This window comes from Athene cunicularia (assembly GCF_003259725.1).
Source record: "Athene cunicularia isolate RWA chromosome 1 unlocalized genomic scaffold, athCun1 chr1_part1, whole genome shotgun sequence".
NCBI classification, from domain to species: Eukaryota; Metazoa; Chordata; class Aves; order Strigiformes; family Strigidae; genus Athene; species Athene cunicularia.
The window spans coordinates 73853902-73876105 of NW_020799091.1; the positions used below are offsets into that span (position 1 = coordinate 73853902).

At 34.7% G+C, this 22204-nt stretch overlaps 1 protein-coding gene across 1 annotated transcript in view; it reads right to left on the minus strand.

Annotated features, from left to right (window-relative positions):
• Positions 1-261: 261 nt before the first annotated feature.
• Positions 262-22204, minus strand: part of PRKX (protein kinase X-linked) — a 31269-nt gene continuing 9326 nt past the window's right edge. Inside the window, exons 3-8 of the mRNA XM_026854129.1 lie at positions 20594-20713; positions 14386-14481; positions 10324-10381; positions 7700-7777; positions 4558-4706; positions 262-4047 (exon numbers count right to left, since the gene is read on the minus strand). Coding sequence (XP_026709930.1) covers positions 4581-4706; positions 7700-7777; positions 10324-10381; positions 14386-14481; positions 20594-20713 — 478 coding nt within the window. The 3' untranslated portion in view covers positions 262-4047; positions 4558-4580. The remainder of the gene's footprint in view (positions 4048-4557; positions 4707-7699; positions 7778-10323; positions 10382-14385; positions 14482-20593; positions 20714-22204) is intronic.

The window sequence follows — 22204 nt, forward strand, 5'->3', positions numbered from 1 at the left end:
CAAAGTTTAATGAGAAGTCTGAGTTAACACTTTTTGTTATCAGTGCACTACCTGAAATGAATTTGAAAATATGCTTTCTGGTGTTTCTTCCATGCCAACTGAAATAATGTTCCACCATTTGTGTCTTGCTCTGGAAAGACTTAACTCCTGAAAAGAAGAAACAGTTGTTTTTCTACTTCAGACCTCTTCATCATTTTTTTTGGATTAAGAACTTCTACCTCCTCCCAGCATAAATGGAATCAAACTAGGTTTAAACATTTAAAAAGATATAAAGGTTTATTAAATGAATCCAGATTTGACAGATATTACATAAATTAAACAGCAATAAAATTTTAATAGGGTTTATGTACAGATCACAGTGATTTTCATTGTGCAATGAGGGCTGACTTTGTAACTTTGAACAGTACTTATACATGTGAGCTACAACAAGCAACCAGCAACACACAACATTAGTCCAAGTTAACCTTGCAAATCTAGCAGTTCAAACTGATTATGCAGTACACAAATTCCTGCTACCACTATCACTACTTACTACACAACAGAGTATTTATAAAGCAGTCAAGGTTTGCCATAGAAAAGTGCAAAACATGGAAAGTCTGTACACAGTACAGTACAAGAAGGAATCATGCTACAGTCATTGAAAGCTGAAAAATAATTCTATAGCATAGGAAGCACTGCATCACAACTCTTCTGAATGGCAAGCAGATGGGCTGAGGAACAGCCGTATCTTAATTGCTTTCAAAACTGCAAAATCCCTGTTCATCCATTTAAACATAGTTTAGTACCTATATTTGATCCATTAACAATGACTGTCTACAGTGGAAGATCACATTAGTTAAAGCTCAGTAGCACACATATTCATTGATAAGCTAATTTACAGGAAAATCTACAGCATGTTCTCCATTGAAATCATGAAGCATTTACATCATTTGGTTACAAGGCAATTGAGTTTGCAATGCACGTTTATCACTTAAAACCTCAAACTGGGCAATTAAAAATATATATATATATATATATATATAAAACTCAAAAATAAAGGTTGTTTTTTAATGTTTAACATTCTTGTTCACTGAAGCAGAATAACAAAGGCCTATGGGCTCTTGCAAGAAAACAGTCCTTATGCAACAGTCTAGATGCAAAAACACATGTTAACAGAATCAACCAGAATAATCTGAAATTCAGAGAATACCATACTTGAATAGAAAATAAAAAAGTGTACTAGTCTGCTTTAAAAAACCTCGTAAATCCAGAGTCCTTAGTGCAGTGTGGATCCAGGGGCTTCTGCATGAACACTCAGACAGAACTACGTTAGTGGGCCATGAAGTCCCAGAAAAGACTTAAAATAAACCAGACTCACTTGTGCAAATAAATAAAATGGGCAGGTAACAACAGCTCATTAGGCTCAAGACTGTAGAGAAAAATAACTGAAAACTTGCTTAACAACATGCTTAAAAATGTTTTGGGTTTTTCTTCTAGTTAAGGATTTTAATTAAAAAAATTTGAAAGCAGTTTTGTACTAGAAAGCATGTTGACGAGGTCAGTAGTTAGGCATATGTACACATGGCTCTGGAAATAAAGTCAATGGATTAGCATTATTTGTAAGATTCTATTTGTTTCTTTAGTCTCTATCATATGAGTGTCAGTGCATCCACTGCCAGCAATGGATAAGATTTATAAAAAGAAAATCCACTATCTCCTGTTGTTCAAGCACTCAAAACTTCTAACCATCAATAGTTAAACTAGCACACTAGTTAACTAGCACACTAGTTAAAAGCAACTTCATTTCCTCAGCTTTGAAGACTTAAACACAGTGCAGTTTTTTAATTTGAAAAAAACAGTCTTATATTTAGCACACTTGCTTGTTGCAGTATGTACAAATTTAAATAAGAAACTGATTTTGCAGTACTCAGATAAAATACTGTAAGCTTACTTGTTAAAAAAAAAACCCAACCCTGAACTGTGCTTCCTTCCCTTAGACCAAGTAAGCTGTTTTTTATGTGCTTGTTTTTCTGTTTGATTTGGAATAATTAATTCCACAAATACAAATACAATGAACCAGATTCATTTTTTCTAGAGAATAAGGTATTTTTACCAGGTTAAAATGATAATTTTCTATGGATTTTCATGTATTTCATTATACATTCCTACACAGTATTTACTGAGAGGCAGCTGGTGTCATCAACGTGGGGCACTTCCGTAACATCAAGATGACTTTGTGATATTCCAGAATTACCACTTTGAAGTATTCTGATTTTGTTACACATCTTGCATTTTGGTAGAGAGTTATGCAATCTCTTAAAAGTTAAACTTGCTTTATGAAGAAATACATCTAATACCCTAGGATACTGCAAGTTCTCAACAGCACTTCTGTACTGTTTAGAACTAAACAAAAGCAAATGGAGGTCACTTCTCTACAAGGAGACTCCAGCTGCAGATCTGTCATAAAATTATAAACATGATAATTTTGTCAGTGATTACTAAAGTGTCTAATTCATAAGCATTCAGGATTTAGCTCAGAAAAATGAATCTTTGGCCTACATTTCTTATGGCATTTCAGATCAAAACCATGGAAAGCAGTTTGTGGGAGAAACTGTCTATATGATCTGCTTCATCAGTTTTATGTAGAGCAATCAGTCACAGTAGTAGGACTCCAGTGAGCTGATGTGCTTTAGAATAAAATATTTTTGGTCTAAACATTATAATTTCACTAAAAGTTATCTAAAACCACAACTTCTGAAAGACTGCAATTACATTTTGAAATCGAAGCACTTCAAAATCAATCCCCTATACTAACACAAGTATCACGTAACATGAAAAAACCCTAAAGAAAGTTTCCTGACTTGTTCCTACCTTCACGTTTTTGTGTGTTTATATACACAGACACATACATATGCACATACTGATATTTGGTGTTATTTAAAATGAAAATAGTTCCTAAATACAGTGTACTTAAGCCGCTAGAAAGATGATAGTACAGAATGAAACTCCTTACATCTAAGGTTTGAACTCTGTACATACGGAATTCCTGGCAACTTTATGACATTTCCAAAAGCAGGAGGCAAAAAAATCCAGCTCTGATTTATAACTCAGTCTTCCCTCTGATATGCTGAAGCATTCAACACCAATTATTTCAATAATGAAAAAAAAGTCTGTTATGGCTCGTGCTTTACCTTTGGAGAAGACAGCAAACTTGAGAGAGAACAACTCCTGTAAGAGCTAGTTAGAGCCCTTTTATCATATGCACCGAATTGCATGTTTACAGAGAGTCTTCACATGAGGAGTCTCATTTCAGACAGTGTATAATCACTCAATATCCTGGTTTGTAAAGAGACATCACTGTAACAGAACTTCATAAATTAGCCATTAAGATGCATCTTAACAATAAAACATGCCCTTGTCTTTCTGCTTTCAAGTACTATGGTTGCAAGTGAGGCATTGGAAATTTTAGGTACAAATCTTTTTTAAAACTTAATTATTTTTATTTTTTACAAAGAATTATAAAATGTATATAAGATGATGAAAAACTCATTTATCCTTTTAAGATTTTTATTCCTAGAGAACTTCTTGAAAAACATTATTTGAAAAATAAAAATCATAGACTCTGCAAAGTACAAAAATTTACAACTCTGCACAGTTCCTGTGCTTTAGTTGTATTGTATTCATTATATACATATATACTAATTTGTGCTTTTAATTACACAAGTTTAGTATAAACTTATAAAATTAAGTCTATGAGTTAACTATGCAAAAAGGATCTGGGAATAGCAGGAAACTTAACTAAACCATAAGTTAAAAAAAATCCTAAAATATAATATTTTAGTGAGTCTACTTCAGAGCAGACTATCAATATTACAATTTACTAAACTAATGTCAGATGTTTACAGCAAAAAATTATTCTTGCCTGCCTCCAGCTCTTTAGATATCTCTTATATACTAATATGCATATCTGAATGCAGTATCATTCTTATCCACAAAAGAAGTCTTCATTTACATATGAACTCTGCTTTCTTCAGATTTGTTCTTAGCACTGCCATTTCCTTCCAGTTTCTAAGATAAAAAAAATAATGAAAAAGGAGTACAAAATACAATGTGGAGCATGTGAATTGAACGGTAAGTATCAACCTATGACAGTTATAAGACTGAATCCAGGGTACAGAACTAATCTGACAATCTTATTCCTCTAAAGTCTTCACTATTAATATAAAGATCTTACAATCAAGAACAATCACATTTCCTTATCTGTCAAACCAATCTAGATATTTGCTTTTGAGACACTATTTTAAAAGTTTTAAGGACAGAAGGATTTAAATATCTGTAGGCGAATAAATCTTCATCACATTGTAGAACACCAAAACATGTGTCATTCCATAAGCCTGCTTTACAATATTTTATTTCAGCAGTTTACTTTGTACTATCTATTACTGTGATTCATGTTGGTTTTACAAGCTCTAAGGAAGTATTAGTCACTGTTATGAATCAGAAGATGTAATTTCTGCACAGAGCTCTTGCTCACAGACCTGTAATGTTTTGAAGAGGACTCCTGACATTTGGACCTACCTCATCCAGTGTAGATTTCGCATTCAGAAGTTCTTGAAAATTTCTAGATCTTTAGGGGGTACTGGAGGCATCTTGTTCCAGTCATCTTCAGGATAAGCTTCAAAATTGGAAGTATCCCCCTCATTGGATACTTTTGGTACTATGGGAGGCTAGTCAGAACAAGTACAACAACGTTAGTACAGTTGCCTCAATTAGCTCCTCTCATTGGAGCAGAAATTCTGTAAAAGACTGATTAAACAAAATGAGTATATATTTATAAAAGTTTACTTTTTTCACTAATAATGAATGGCATGAGAGAGAGAAGCTTGCAGTGACAGACATGTTCCAACGCTTTTTCTATATTGTCGTTAAATATTGTGATTAAAAGACACTTATAATACAGATACTATTTTATTTAGCAAGAGTTCTAGCTGCTTTGAAGACTGAAGGTAACTACTGCAAAAGACTATTACAACTATATGCTTCCAGGCATGTGCCATTACAGCATGATCTGCCACTCTCCTCTCTCACTCCTCTCCTCTTTTGTGGCCTATGTGCAAAAAGGAGTGTAATCTTATTAGGTTCCTTTCAGCTAAGAATGAGTCTTGATAACAGTGTGGGTAACTACTTTCTAATGGAAGAAAAAAGCCTCCTCTTCATTGCTTTCCAAGTGATTATTTTTAAGGAGGCTGAATTGACTAACCTGTGTATGCACTACGTACTATGCTTCTTCCTAGGCTAGCGATAAATTCAAGCAGGTATAGAAATAGCTGCACTGTAAAAAACTCATTTCACAAGGATGTTTGTAGAAGCATCTGAATTCAGATGGACCTTTTTAAGGTAACTTGGAGGTGCCAAGAAAAATATTTTTTTCCTATTTCTCTCCTCAAAGGATCTTTTGAATTGCTAGTATTGCCCACCAGCTTCACAGTACCTGTAGTTTTTTCTTGTCTTGTATCTACCACTGAGACTACTCTCCCCTTCTGGTCACAGGCTATGAGATAAAGCTCCTTTCTGGAATATTCTATTAGTTGCAGAGGTTAATGTGGAGCAAAACCCTTTTATTCTGTCAAGGGACATTCATCTCTCTATTCCCTTCTCAATAACAGAGAGCTTAACTATTGTCGTGAACCCAAGAAAACACTTTAGGATAAGAAAATCTTATGGACAATCACCAAACTGGTTAGTCAAAGTCATGCCAGGCAGAACTATAAAGTACAACAAAAAGTTATTCTGCATCTCCTCAAAAACATAAAAGTCTTGCTTCTGGTAGTTCTGAGATCTTATTTGATCTTTTGGACTTTTCAGTTTGGAACAACACCATCAGCAAGTTTTCAATGGGAAAGAAAGGGTCCTAAGCTTCTAAGTTTCAGCCAAAAAGCACATGGCAGTCACAATATACTGCCCAGATGCTTAAGCACACATGTAGAATGTGCTCTACCCTAAATGACTCTCTGCTCCCCTGTAGATAACACCTGGTACCCCTACTTCCCTATAAACATTCTGGCAGGAAAGACAGTTTTGTAAAGTGACACACAGAAAGAGAAAAATAAAAAAAAAAAGGAAAATCCTCTATTTTAGATTAACAAATTATTTTCTCTCAGCTATTACTATTATTTATATAATACTGTTATGTAAGATCTTGTCAGGACGATGAATCAATGCTTTATTTGTTCAACAGGTCAATTCACACTTTTTAGAGGGAAAATGGAGCACTATATCCATTATTTTATATTTTCAATCTCTTCAGTATGAAATAGAATGAGATTATGAAATATAATTCTGAAGGATATAGTTGCCTCCAGAAATAATGAGGTTAAATTTCTGACCTAATTCACATCCCTGCTCTGAAAAATAATTAAGTAGCATTTTATCTTCTAAGAGCTTAATGTAGCCATCCCAAAGATTAAGAAACAAGTTTTGGATTCATGATAATCTGAATGCCATGGTGACTATCTTTTTAAAACAAAAATGCAACACAAAGAATGTTTAGACCTGAGGCTTTGATTTGTATCACTAATATCCAGTTTTTAGTACTATGGGTTTATTTAGTAATACAGTACGCTGTCATAAACTTCAAGAGTTTAAATACTTACAGAACATATTATAAACCAGTTTGTGCTCTCTGCAGATTTGTGTGACCAGAATTTACAGTAAATCATTTAATAAAAGTGACTTCATTATAACAAATCTACATACAATATGAACTGGGTGTAGTAATGATTAAAACAACCCTAAACCCACACATTTAAAACAATGTTGGGTTTTTTTAAAAGAAAAAAAATCACCTACAGCTTTGTATTAGGATGTTGTTTACAAATATACATCAAGAACGTTTTCATATCTTAGCTATTTTGCAAGAACTCAATTTAAAATACCTACCCAGAAATTCATTGTAAGAAACTAATGCAAAGAAACAGAAACCAAACATCTGATTGGTACTTGACTGACTGCACATGGCAACCTATATTACTGAAACCACTGCTGTAAAAAATTGTACTACTTAGAACTTTGAGGAAGGAAAGAAAAAAGGCTGTTTTACTACTAAAGGACTTTAAAAAACATTTTGCAGTGTTGATAGCTTTTGCAAACATCTGCCATCATATAATACTAGAATTCAATGCTATTAAAAAGTATGTTAGAATTACATTCATAAATCCTTCTCTCTCACCTTCCCTATTCTTCCTACTCCTGTATGCTTTACATTTTATTAATGTATTTACCGGAATTGAACTTGGCCCAAACATTTAAAACCCAGAGTAAATAGTTCCACAGATAAAAAAAGCAAGGAAATAGGAAAAAAAAAAAAAAAAAAAAAAATATCAAACAACAGGCCACCAATCCCACCTCAGATCCCCAAACAAAAAAATCATCTACAACAAGTAGTTACTTACAAAACCCTAAATCTGGAAATTAACTATTAACTAATCAAATTCAGCAAAACAAATCAGGGATTTTGACAAAAATGCAAGTAGGCATTAATTTAATTAATTCTGCATTTTAAAAGATCAAAAATGCATGTAATTATTGACATGTGCATATACACATGTGCTTATACACACATATGAACACAGAGACACAACAGGCAGCAAAACATCAAAAGACCAGCTTAAATGAATGATTTCTTGTTGTGATGTCCTATACAGTATTTTTCAGAATATACCTTTAGTCTCCTTTGAGGTACAGCGTCCCAGTCTATTGACCTGAACCATCGATGTCTCTTCACATCATCTGCTCCATTCTTTAAATAAAAAACAAATAATCAAAATAAGTATTTAGTAACTTATATGTATCCCAAACCATGCATTTCATCATAAGAACTGTGTTATCAAAGCAGACTAATGGTTTGTCTAAACTTTTTTTCCTTTTCTCAGGTGATAATCATTACAATTCTATAGGGGAAATTAGTAGTGTTATTTTCCTAGCAGATCCTGAGTGACAGCAATAAGATCCAATTTTTTTTTTTTTTTTAGCAGCATTCTTCCAACACAAGGGAGATGAAGAATAGGCTTTAAAATACCCACAAAACCATTCCAACCTCTTCTAATTTCTCCAACGTTTTAGAGAATGCCTCTTATTCAGATGCACTTTTTAATTCTCATACTAACAAAAAAAATAACTGAAGGTTGATGGTGTCTTGAATAAAAATTGTTGTCTGGGAAGCACATAGTTCTGTCAAATATTACAGACATTTAGTGCTGACAAGGTTCTCAGTACTGTGACAAAAGTATATATATGAAAACATTTGTTTTCATTTTCAATATACAGTTAAAGGCGTATTTGTCTTGTGATGATTACTCTCTCTGGGCTGACTGCTTTGATTATGTGTATAAAGAATGAAAATGTCTTGGTTTTTTTTTAGCTAGGCTGAAGCGTGGTTCAAACACAGACTCATTCTCCAGGCATTAGGCAGTGGGGAAAACCAGCTGTTTCTCTGTCTCAGGCCTGATCACAGACTGTTTTAATGCACAGCACTCAAGCTCATGCAGCTCCATGGAACGAACATACCACCCATTTTCCTTTTTTTCAGATTTATATGGAGTGGGGCTATCCATGCTCATATTCAAAGAGGCAACAGAGAGTAATTTATCACCTATTTCCCTCAAAAGCAGATCTGATTGAATGCTTCACCAGAAAATGCCCAATGGGATTTAAATCTTTTTAAACCAACTGTGATTATGGAAAAGGATCACTTAGGACTGACCTACTGCCCCACTCTAAATCCCACTTCTAATTAGAAGTATTTTTGATTTTGACATTTTAGACAATTGTAGAGAAAAACCCCAAAACAAACTAAAACCAACCACATTAAAAACAAAAAAACCAAAAACCAGACAAACACATTTCCCAGAACCCATGCTTAAAGGTTTAGTTTTGGTTTTGTTTGTCTTCAAAACTATCACAAGTTAGTTTTCACTGGTCAATAACTTTCTAAATTTTCAGCTTATGGAAATTCGGTTTTAATGCTCCTGCTGACCCCCTGAAAAACACTGCAAAGAATTCTGAAGGATAAGGTAAACATTTATTTCCTAGCTTTTCTTACCACTCTAACTTTGTGCCATAAAAGGCTCTGGAAAGGAATTTTGGACAGCAGGTTCTAGCATTTGTAACTATATCAATATGTTCAAGGAACCTGGATGACTATGCATCTTTTACCTTCTTCACCCATGTGCAAAAAAGCAATCCTCTAACCTCCCCTGCCCAGGGAAATGGGAAGGTTAGCTGACTCTGAAGAACTAAAAGATTACACAAGCTAATTTAGGTACCTACAACACTGCAAAAAAAGGTCAATTAATAAATAAAGGATTACCTTATTCTGTCAAAGGGCAAATTAAACTACACTGAGTTTTGTATGGTGCTTTGGTTAGCCTGTTAAAGTACCTGAGTTAGTTCACATGCAGCTAACTTCTCACTGCACTACCAACCATAGCTACTGCACAGCTGCAGAATGTAAGCCTGTAATACAGCTGTTATCTTCTTGGCCTTACAACTATACATCAAGACATTTCACAGGATTGCTTGGTGTTCCTCACTGACATATCACAGATACGGAGGTTTCTGAGGTAGGCTGGAATGCTACACGAGACACGTGAGCATATTTTTGACTCGTAAACTATTGTCTTCAGAGATCTGTTCAGAATAGGATGAATAATTCTTCTTGGTAAAAAACTATTTGACTGTGCTTAAATCAGCCCCACTACCAAACTATCAGCACAATGACCAACCATCATGATACAACAATGCTTATACTCTTTAAAATAATTTTTAAGCTTCAAATCTGATTAGTGCTCCTTCTGAGATTAAACAACTCCAAAGAAAGAATCTGATAAATCAGCTGGTACCATGTCCTACAGGACTGAATACCATGTTTCTGGTCTGATGTAAGTCTTCAAATTAATCAGTAAACAGGTAGGGTTTTTTTGGGGGGGTTGGGGTGGTGTTTTTTTTTTTGTTTGTTTGTTTCGTTTATTTATTTATTGTTTTGATTTGTTTTTTCGTGGTGTTGTTTGTTTGGGGTTTTTTTTGGGGGGAGGGGGCGTGCACATAGGGAGGGAAACTATCGTGAAGGATAGTATTAATGCAGACAAACAGAAATATGATATCCAGAAAAACACACTTAAAACACTGCCTTTAGGATTGTACAACTGAAATACCATATGGGAAAAATATATCTCAATTTCATACTTATGAAAACAAAAGCCATGGAAGAACGGTTCTAGACCTCTCCTACAGAACTCTTTCAACCTTTTGGTGTGTTCTTCACTACACCTAACATTTTATACTGACCTTCATATTTCCTAATCGTCTTGTCCTATCAACCACAAGCAGCTTCTTAATAAGGTCTCTGCAGTAAAGAAAACATGATCTCTGTTAAACAAAAGTAAATTTATATTTGACTGTCATACAAGTGTTACAGAATATCATCATACTTTCCTTTGACTAGCTAATATTGTATATAATTTACCCATTCATTTCCTTCATATTTTATACACTTAAGTGTGAATGATAAAAAGGAATAACCTGCTCAAAAAGGAACTTTCAGAATTCTTGCAAGTTCCTTTTAGACTCTCTCAAGAAACATGAAAAACTTTTTCTCCTCCCCTCCCCGAGTAGTACCATATCATTGTATTTTTGTATTTTCCTGGGCATTCAAAATCTCAAAATGGATCTCAAACCTATTTTGCAGAATATAACTCTAATATATATAAAAAATACAGATAAAGCTGCACCCTCAACTTTATACACAGACATTTGATTTCTGTGGCAGCTAAATATTCAGAGAAACTATGGAAGATCTAGTCATCTGCTTAAAACTCATAACATCTATAAACTTTAATTTCTTTAAAAATGAAAAGTCTCCCCTGAAATTCTAGTTCATTGAACAGATCTACATACAAGCTAAATCCACACTTTAAAAGATAAACCTAACTTCAGAGACATAAAGTACTTCCATTTTAATAGCAAAGCATTTTAAATATTAAGCACCAAAAACCTAACAAAAATCAAAGTGACTATCACAATTTCTTAAGTTGGCTTGATTACTTAAGAGTTCAGAGAAAAATCTGGCTTCACACTTTACTATAAGCAGTTTTTATCTCAAAGATTATTTTGCTCTTTATTTTTAGAATAGCACATTCTGGTCTCACTGCATAAAGTACCAATGACAGGAAAGAACAGAAGTTTAGCTGTCTTTCTTTTTTTCTACAGCTTCAAATAGACCTGAGAGATACAGTACTTCATTAAATGCTGGGGATCTACAGAATATGGCCAATTGCAATTTTAAAATTTGCTGAAGGTTTAAAAAAACCCGACAGCTTTATTTACAGAAAAGAATGCAAACGTGACACACCTGCCTCTCTTCATCCCTAACTATAACACCTACTATCACAAAACAAAACCAGTATTCTGTCATCTATCCTTGAAATCACAAAAGCATATGCACAAATAATATATGAACTGAGAGTGAATGTGCTAGACTGTTTGAAAAGCTGCTGCATTTGGCAGGGATATAGTTCTAAAACTGAACTGGAAAAATATTCAATTGCTAGATAAAAAGGAGAATAAAAAAGTCAAGGCAGAAAGCAATTTTAAAAATGTTCATGAACATTCCAGCCCATCAATGTTTGGATTAGATTAAGTCATGTGACTGACACCTTTTACAGTCACCTTTGCAGATATACCTGCTTCTAGTTCTTCACTGAAAAGACTACTCCTTACAGAGAAGGCTACAAGAACAGCTATAACCAGACTTTAGAATAGAAGTAGGACTGAAAAGAAATACAGAAACCCAGACTAGATTCACAGGTTATATGGCCAAAGATAAATCATGGAGTTTCCTATTCTTATATAACCAGAAAACATTCAATGGATCATTCTTGACTTGCTTCAAAAATTCATCTTAGAAAAGAAACTTAAGGGATAAGCTTGCTCAGTTATGTGTTATTTGGTATTTTCCAAAACTGTCCTTGCAAAATAAAGCTTACAAAAGAGAAAAAAAAAAAGAAAAAGAAAAAAAAAAAAAAAAGAAATAACTTACAAATTCATTAGTGGCCAAAGAAATAGGTGGAGCATAATTAATACTTATGTTTTATCAGAAATGAAGTAACACAAAGCTCTGCTGACAGTCTTATTTTGGAATTTCTAGTTGGTTAATTTATTGTCACCATCACCACGGCAGAAGCTCCTCTTCAGAAGAGATCTGAACTAATGGTCAAATATGTCAAGGACTTCATGTATATAGGACAAAGGACTTGGAGAAAACATCTGATCAAATTGCAAGATGGCTAACAACAGGGACACAGTAGAGAGCAATGTGAAGAGATGCTAGCTCAGGGCAGAAGGAACAGCACTTATACAAGACACAGAGCAGTTACACAGCACAACAAGAGGCAGCGAACATCATGCAGCAGGAGGGAAAGCAAAAGTGCTACAAATACAAAAGGTAAAAGTGCAGGAGGGTGATGGGGGTAGGCAGGCAGAAAAATGTCAACCAGTAAGTTTATGTAGTGCATCTAGGTAAGAAAGTCTTCTCAGAGTTCAAAAAGGAAAACAGTTTTGCTGCCTAAGAGCAGAGCTAAAGTTCAATTGTTATAAACACTGTATAGCACTAATATTTCAGACACAGCCTGGATGTGACAGGACCCAAGATAGTCTTCATCCTTGCTGAAGTACAGACTTATAGGAAGAAGAGAGAGAAAGCAAATGGGATATAAGTAAGGTATGAAGCAGACCGTCTTCTTAGGTCAAAATAATCTTGGCACTTGCTTTAAGCTAATGGTTAAAGATGTCAAAGACTATGCAATTGTGCATACTGTGGCTAAAAAAAGAAGAGGGGTTGACAGAACAAGTGAGATATATTATGCTAATGACTCACTGCAAAAAGCAGGTGAAGCCATGCAGATGAAAGAGATCACCTAAAGCCAAGGTGTGAAAGGAGGAAAGCCCAAGCTAGAATCTCATGAGAACCCTTAAAGGCAGGAGTGTAATGGGAATAAACTGACAAACACACAGTAAAAGAACTTCTGGGAAAGTGGTGTATCAATAACTATGTTGATTAAGGCATCCTACAATTTATGGCCAGTCATGTCCAGACTGAAGAGCAAAACCTGCACAGAAATCAGTGTTGGGTCTGTGAATGTCAAGCACAAACAGAAGCTAACAGCCTCTCTTCTCTACTTTTAAATGCTTTCACCATGTTAGATGGGCTGCTAGTAATAATAAGCTAATTTGAGTTACTTCTGGTTATACTCTTACACTTTAGCCAATACAATACTATGTGAGATAGTTTTCTAAGACAGTCTCAGGTATATCAGACAATGAGACTACAGTAAATTGGAAACAGCATCAAGATAGTAAGGGAAAACTCTGTTAAGAACAGACACAAATATGAGACACTCATCAGCCTAAGGTGATGTGGACATGCTTGGATCAGAGAGCACCTGATGATTCAGTGGAGGCTTAAAAAATCCCCTTCAAATTATTATTTTTGCAAAAGAATTCATAACATTTCAGAGAAAATTGGACAAATTTCATTAGATTTGCTCTACAGCACTTTATCTATTTACCTAATTGTGACAGTAAGCAAATACCATCTCTAAGGTCATGTCTTCAAAACACCTTGAATGATTAACCTGGGAATGTTAAGAATAATTTCCTGTCCTCGCTCACTCAATCATCTCTGCTTCTGAGGAGAAGCTACACAATTAAAAATTGCACTTACTCTGTTTGAACGTTTACTAACTATTACTTCAATTATTGATTTTTAAAACAGAGAAAAAGGCATTTAGTCTGCAATATACCTGTAGCAATTTCAAAATACTAGAAATAAAACCCAAAAATGCATATTTAAGACAGCATATTGAACTGGGGCCCTACTATCAGAAGTGGAAGTCGATTTTACCCTGGAACTTCTGAAATATCAGAAGTTAATTCAAGTAGTTATGTTGAGAGCGATTTAACTGGTATGTATGCATACAAAGGCACAGTCTGGTGTTTGTGTCCTGCTCTCCTAATTTTTACTCATCTTTAAGTATCTCCTGATATTTTTCCTCTTTTCTTTCTTTCAGGCACCAAGCTGGTACCAGAGAGCTTTGTACAAGGTGGAAAATCATTTAATATTCCAAAATATGCAGAAAAGTAAGAGGCAGATACTATCTTAGAACTGTATCTCCAGCTTTAATTCTACCAAACACATCATTTTACTTGGACTGCAAGAATAAACATAATCTAAAATATGTTTCCAACGTGGTGTTTTAGAAAACCTGGTATCTGGTCTTCTACGAAGATCCTTTAGAAACAGTGCTCAGAAAGTGTTTAGAATATAAAAGACAGTGGTAGTCGTGGACTTACTTTACATATAAATCCAAATGCCTCGGGAAATCTATTTTGCCAGCAAGAATCTTCTGATATATACCAAATGGATTGTCATCAAAAAATGGAGGAAACCTATACATATATATATACACACAGCAAATTTTTAGAGGTTAGAAAAAGACTTTCTAAAAATATTATAAACAGTATTATGCTATAGTAATTCCCTTCAGAAATCATTGATTATATAGTTCTTTTTGGTAGGGTATGATCAATCAAACACTAACTTGAAGAATAACTTCAGGATGCTACTTCAAGACAGAAAACATTTTTGTACATAACACATTGAATAAAGAATTGAAGCACTACAAGAGATATTTTTGTTACAGTAATACAGTTAAAATATCAATTATGACACAAATTTTCAGTGGTAAAGTAAAAAATTATTTAGCCTTATGTATAAAACCCAAGAGTATACTTTCCAAAACAGCATTACCATTCTTGATCTTGTCCTGTAACTGCAGACATGTCCTTATTCACTAGTTTCTAACTAAAGTGTCAAAGGACCCTCATATGAATTGTCCAGTTCAGTCATTTATTGTACCTCTTGAATTCAAGTATGTTTTGTTAGAGAAGATTTGAAAGTGAGACTGTTCAGGACCTGAAATTCTGTTGGAAGTGCAGCTGTCTTTCTATGTTGGACAGATAAAGTACTTATTTCATAATCATAGAATCGTTCAGGTTGGAAAAGACCCTTGGGATCACTGAGTCCAACCATCAGACCTACTCTACAAAGTTCTCCCCTACACCATATCCCCCAACATCTCATCTAAATGACCCTTACACACATCCAGGGATGGTGACTCCACCACCTCTCTGGGCAGCCTATTCCACTGTCTGACAACTCTTTCTATGAAAATTTTTTTCTAATGTCCAGTCAGAATCTCCCCTGTTGCAGTTTAAAGCCGTTCCCTCTTGTTTTGTCACCGTGAGAAGAGACCAGCACCAACCTCTCTACAATGTCCTTTCAGGTAGCTGTAGAGAGTGATGAGGTCTCCCCTCAGCCTTCTCCTCCTCAAACTAAACTGTCTCAGCTCTGGGGATCATCTCCCCAGATGCAATTAAAATTCTACACTTACTATTTTCTAGAAATTTCTTCATAAAGTTATGCACTAACAGAGAGACTACTTCTCGTCTTACAGCTACAGTAAGAATGGAATTTTCTGTCGTGCTTCTTTCTCTAGTATAATACATACCTGGATTACTGCAAGAGGCTCAGAGTATGGGTGCATAAGTACAGTTGGTATAAGCAGTTTAGCCCAAGAGCCAGCAAGTTTTCAGATGGCAGTCACCTTTTTACAAGTTACCACAGGAAACCTTTTAGAGGAATACAATAACTAACTACTCATTCACTAGTCTCAGTCCCACCTTGACTTCCATAACATGACCAAAGCAACCCTCTTACTATGCTTCTGTCTCAAAACACCTACAGAAGAAAAGGGATTTTGGGTTATCAGTCATACTAATAATGTCTAACCACTATTACAGTCCCCAATGTTTTATAATTACTTTCTAAGAGTAATGCATACACACATGCATACATACACAAATATAGTGCTGGTGGCTTTGGAAACCATTAGTAGCATAAACAAAGGGTGAAAACAATATTTCTTCATTTTACATTCTTTCCTTAATTTTATGCTACTCAAACTAGCTTATTCCTCAACAATTACTACACATTATTTCCATCATGTGTTTACAGAAGTACTAATTTCTTCAATATTCAGCTGATGGTCAAGTGGATTAGCATTTCCTTTGAAATACTGCAAAATTCAGCCCCAAACAAAACCAAATTCCATCTTAACAGTTAAGTGAAGCTCTTGGTATGCATAAGGTAAAAAAAGTAATACTTCAAAGCACAGAAAAGCATGATGAAACTATCTGGGTTAAGGAAAGACTGAAGAATATTTGTTGGTGTTGTTCAGAAAACCAGAGTAGTTTAATTATGAAAAACTGAATAGTCTCAACTAGAAAGAAACTGGAAAATATAAGAATCTCAGGAAAAAAAAAAAAAAAGTGTTTTTTCTAAATTCCTGCTTTGACACTAAAGAACAAGGTAAACATGATAGATATTTAACATGCTTAAAATCTTTCCACACCAGAAAGCCTATGATATGAAGTTTCTTTTTCAGTCAACATTACATTCCTAAAGTTGATGGTACATTCAATTTCCAATTTTGTATTTTTTATTATATAATAGCATCTATAAATGCATAAAGGAATTAGAATGAGACTTTTTAACTGCATATTACAAAGATGCCTGCTGCTGTAAGCAGACTGGTATGAAATGCAGCGATTTCTTCCTCTATCTCCAAACATTCTGTATACTACTGAGGTGTGAAATAAATAAAAAGTATGTACAAATTTACATATTTATACATGTTTAAATTGCTTTTTGCTTGCCCAATTTGAAAATCTGAAATTACTATTTCTTGAGAGAAATTTAAATCACCGTCGGCTATATAATAATTTAATGTAAATACTGCTTAAAGTGCATTTGAACTGAATGAAAAATGAGAATAGCTTGGAAAGACTGCATGGTTTTCTTATAGACAAACCAAATAACTTGACTTTGATACTACCTGTAAATGTCAATCCTCAACACAGCACAGATTTCAGACAACACACAAGTACTGTGCTGGAAGCTACCTAATAAATCAACAGACCCCACGTTGAGTTTCAGACTGTCTTCACACTGTAACACAAACAACTGCTTTTTTTCCACCAAGTGAAAAGAAGCTTAAAAAAAAGTCTCTGTATATGGAACAACAGCTGCAAACCATTCCTTCTGCTAACTGATGCGTAACAATGGCACTGACACTAGTCTCAAAGATAACTGATAGTTTTATCACTGAAGAAGAGAAGCTGTAAAACCTCAAAGGAAAACACGCATAGGTCTGAGAATATGAAACCATAGACAGGAACTATTAGCTACCTAAAATGACAGACCAGCACATCACATATGACCACCAAATCAAATCTGAAAAACACAAAGTACTCATTAAATGGGAAAATTCAGGTAGCTACACATCTAAAGACAGTACAATTATGACCTAACATATCTAATGTTAAATAACAAGTTATTTTCCTCTATGGTAGATTGTAACAGAACACATTTACTCAAAATAAATAGAACTTTCAACTCCTGTTTAGATTAACTCTATGAACTTGATTATTACTGATCTATTCTGTAAATTTTTTTTCTCATCCTTAGTTCTTCCGTTCTTTCCCCTTCCTATATTTTACTATGTTAAACCTAAATGGGCCCTTGCCTTAAATCTAGTATGTGCAGAACTAGAATTCCATGGGCCTCTAGAGATTAAGTTAGAGAAATAAGACACTGCAGAACAGGAAAGTGTGGTTTTGTTTGTTTGTTTTTAGAGACACCATTCCCTTATGCATACATCTACCAATTCTTTGGGGTTCAGAGAGAGAAACTTCAGGAAATAACTACCAAATGTCTTAAGTAATTTACTTGCAGACAATAACTTTGTCTTGAAGTCAGGTTTTGTTCACCTTCAAATAATTTTCCTATTTCTTAATTTTTCTTTGAATTTAAAGGAATTAAGTTACCTAGGACTGTTTTTACATCAAAAACCTTGTTAGTAAATATCAAGCCATGTCTTGAGTTGGTGAGTAAAAGTATTTTAGAACACTATTGTCAGCAACAACAAAAATCTGATGAAATGCTAAAAGTGTATGTCCTATGTGACATCCTGCCCTCCTAAAGAAAACACACACAAGCCACAATCCCTGCACCCCTCAGCCACCAAATCCCAGAATTTTAATAATCCTAAACAAGGAGGATCAATCCATGACCTGCCCTGCCCCGCTCTCTCCCAAACAAAAACCAAAACCCCAAATAAGTAACAAAACCAACAATTCAAAACCAGACCAAACCTCCCCACAAAAACCACCCCAAAACGAACAAACTCCACCTGAACAGCAAAGAATAAAAAGCAGCATCCAATCATTAGGAAGAGCATGTCTATACATGTACTGTAGTAAAAGCCATTATAAAATCACTTGCAGTAGACAGCTGCTCTGTCAATCAGCCTTTTAGAAATGTGTAATTTATCTCTATTGGTTAAGAGTCTCTATAGCCAAAGTGTTTATATGAAGCTTGGGGGAAGCCAGATGTCATCATTTGAGCCAGACACACAGAAGATCCTACACAGAAATGATCGCAGCTACTCCCTTTTTTTATGAAGAATATCTAGTCATACTTCAGTAGAATACATAGCAGTCATAATTCAGTACCCTGCAGTCTTGAGGTCTCAGTGACTCCAGAGATGAGATAGATCTTGCTTGGCTATCACCTGCAGTCAGTATGTTAACTTCAGAAACCATGTTTCTATCACTGTTCTAGTAGAGAGAACGCTAATCAACATCTATATAAGGCACTGAAGGGAAAAACGCCCAATATCCACTTACACTGAGACCACAGAGAGCCAACAGAAAGTGCTTCCATCAAAACCCATGGTGGGAAGATAAATTTAAAGTTGGGAGGCTGCAGCACCCGTGCTCGTGTTACAGCACCAGACACTTTTATCTATAGTCTTTATGCTGTGTTGGACTAAGACTAGTTGCAACAAGGCTGCTGGGAATCTCTTGCTCCTTTCATCCATTTGAGAAGGCTTCCCTTGACTAACTTCGGCCACTCACCATTACAGAAAGCAGTGGAAGAAAGGTGAAGCCTGGCCTCTGCACAGATCAACTACATAAATAATGACTTTTCATTAGACCAGTCATCTGAGCCTACCTGGGTCAGTAGGGAACGACTAGTAGATTTTTATACTTTTTTCTGTCCAAATTGTCTCGATACTCAAAAGTAACTGCATATGTAAGCCTTCAGGACATGAAGAAAGCAAGCAGTGGGCAGCCATGCTGTCCTGGGATAAAGTTTTGATGCTATTGGGTGAACTTCACAGCAAATACATGCGATAGATTGGAACTCTGAAGTGATCATCCGTTGGGGAACTGTCTGCTCAGGCAATCTGACAAGCTTGTCCAAACACCAGAAGAGTCAAAGTTACCCTGAACTGACAGTAATGTATATAGAAAAGGAAGAATAAGTCCATGCAAGGACGTTTTTATTTTGACCACTCTGTGGGGCTGCAGATCCAGAATGAAAAGTGATAGATGCAATCCAAAACACACTCCCAGAGCAAGAAGGCACAGAGCACGCTGGGCCTGGTACTGAAAAGAAGTTTTAACGACTATGAAACCAAAACTCATGAAATATAGTATGTTTCTTCCGAAGCTATGAAAGCCTTGCTTTTGCTTGCATTTGTTCTACTGCACCAACTACGGCAGAATCACTTTTTTTCAAGTTGTGCACTTTTTTTTTTTTCCTGCAAGTACCTTCAAAAGATACATCCAAGACAAAAACCAAGCAAAACCATGCAAAATTTCAGTGCACAAGCAGAATTTCACATTCTCCCTAAACCAGTTATTTTACTGAAAACAGTATTTCTTTTTAAAATCAGAGAAAATTCCAACAATTACTTTTATCTACCTAATACTTAAGGTCAGAAACAGTTAATTATGTTGATATCAGAATATCTGCAGTTTAAATTTGTCTCTTTTGGAAAGATTACTTAACAAGCAGATTTCAAAACATCAGAAGTAGCATTTGAGCAAACCGATTTCCAACTGGATTTTTTAAGCTTTTCCCTATTCTTTTTTCTTTGGTTTAAAGAAAACCAGTTCTCTGTAGTAATATAAGCTCTACTAATAAAAGTCTTCCTATGTGCCACTATGCATTTTTACAGACTAAAGCTCTCACTGCAAATATTATTTCACTAAGCCAGGAATTAAATACAGAAGTTTCAAAGAAAACCAGTAGTCCTCTTCACCCTTTAAATATAAAGATTTTATGTATAAAAATCTAGACTTCAACAAAACCTGAATTTCCAAAACAGATAAGGAAAAGAGCAGCTGCTAAAAAAAGTTAAGAAAAAACCCCAATGAAAAAATCAAACTCAAAAACCTAAAAAATTCCCATAACAGTGATGTATGTTCATTTTGTACAGCTTCCTAATTCATTTCTTCAGAGACAGAAATAAAACTGGTGTATCAATAATAAATTTAGCCCAAACTTGCTATTCCAAATATCGTAAACAGAATTAGTAAAGAATCCTGTATTACATAATATTGCTCTAATATAGTAATCATTATCACTTACCCTGACAACATCTCAAATATAAGAATTCCTAGGGCCCACCAATCCACAGCTCTTCCATGGCCTTTGCTTTGTATAACTTCTGGTGCAAGGTACTCAGGAGTGCCACAGAGTGTCCATGTCCTGGGAGGAAAAGAAAAACACCCCACAAAACAAACAACAAAACCAGACTGAACTGAAATGGAAATAACAGCAATAGGACCCCTCCCACACACATACATAGAAGTGCACAACATATATGTAGATATTTACTGTATATAGGAACAAGAGAAAAAATAAAGACCTCTACAAGCTCTAAAAAGACTGCTTTGATGATCGTCTCCAATTCTCCTATAACAGAGATATATGAAAATTAAGAAACTTTCTGACTGCAGGAAATATCTGTATGCTGAGTTTCCCAACTGCTGATATGGTACCCTATCCATTAGGCTATATGTTGCTCTGAAATTATTAACAGTGGTTTTTACCCTGCAAACTGCGGACCCTGAGAGTTCACAGACTACTTCTGACAGGACCAGCAAAAGGCAACCTTATTCAATTTTCCCAGCAAAAGGGAAATATTTTGTTTAGAAAAACATTGAGAAGAGGGGGGAGATAAAAAAGTAGTAGTTTAAATAAGTAAATAGCTGCAGGCATAAGATTCCTTTTACAATCTAAGTAACTTTTTTCAAATTGTATGGAAATGTAACTTATCATCACTTCCACAGTAGCCATTAAAAGAAAACATTTTGTATTTTTAATTATTTAAAACATTTACAAGGTGTTTTTAAGCAAGGGTGAGATATGTAACTAACACTATTTTTACACTATTAAAATATATATTTTAATGTAATTTTTACTGATAGCTTTCTTAATACAAGCTCAGGATATAAGTGTTACATTGCTACCTAACTGAAATGTGTATTTCAAGTTATATAAATTCATGAAATAAACTCAAGCTAAGCAGTTAGTGTTTATAAAGAGCAAATTACAATTTGAAAAAAAGTATTATGAAATTATTTCTTTCAGAAATGTGAATTCTTCTTTGTAAAACTACTCATGTAGAATTTGCCTGGCTTCACTACATTATGTTTAACTAAGTTATAGAGAAAAGAAGATTATTGCACTCTAAATAAATTACACTTCCCTGGTAGCAAGTCAGAAGATGAAACTTTGAAAAAGTGCTCACCAATTCAATAGTAGATGAAATAACAGCACAGAATAAGAAAGAAAAAAGCATACTGCATTTTAAGAAGAATTCTAGTAAGATATGACAAAGAATACAATCCCAAAATTAATGGTCACTGCACATGATTTTTAATTTGTAGTAAAAACCCCCCAAACTCTAGTCGGTTTATTTGTGAGTGCAGGATGAATCTTCTCCAATCAAACTGGTAACATGGTCTCAAACAAATGCATTAAGATGAACAACAATCACCTTCAGAAGTAATACATACTCCTTTCACGTTCTAGTTTTTCCTACCACTGTTTTGCTACACTTAACAAACCTTCTTTTTCCTAGACATAACTGGATATTCAAGATGTACCTTATGGTATCTCAGACTGTCAACATTTTTTTTTTTAACATTAAATAATACATTTCTCTGAGATTGCAGAATTATTTTAAACAGAGCT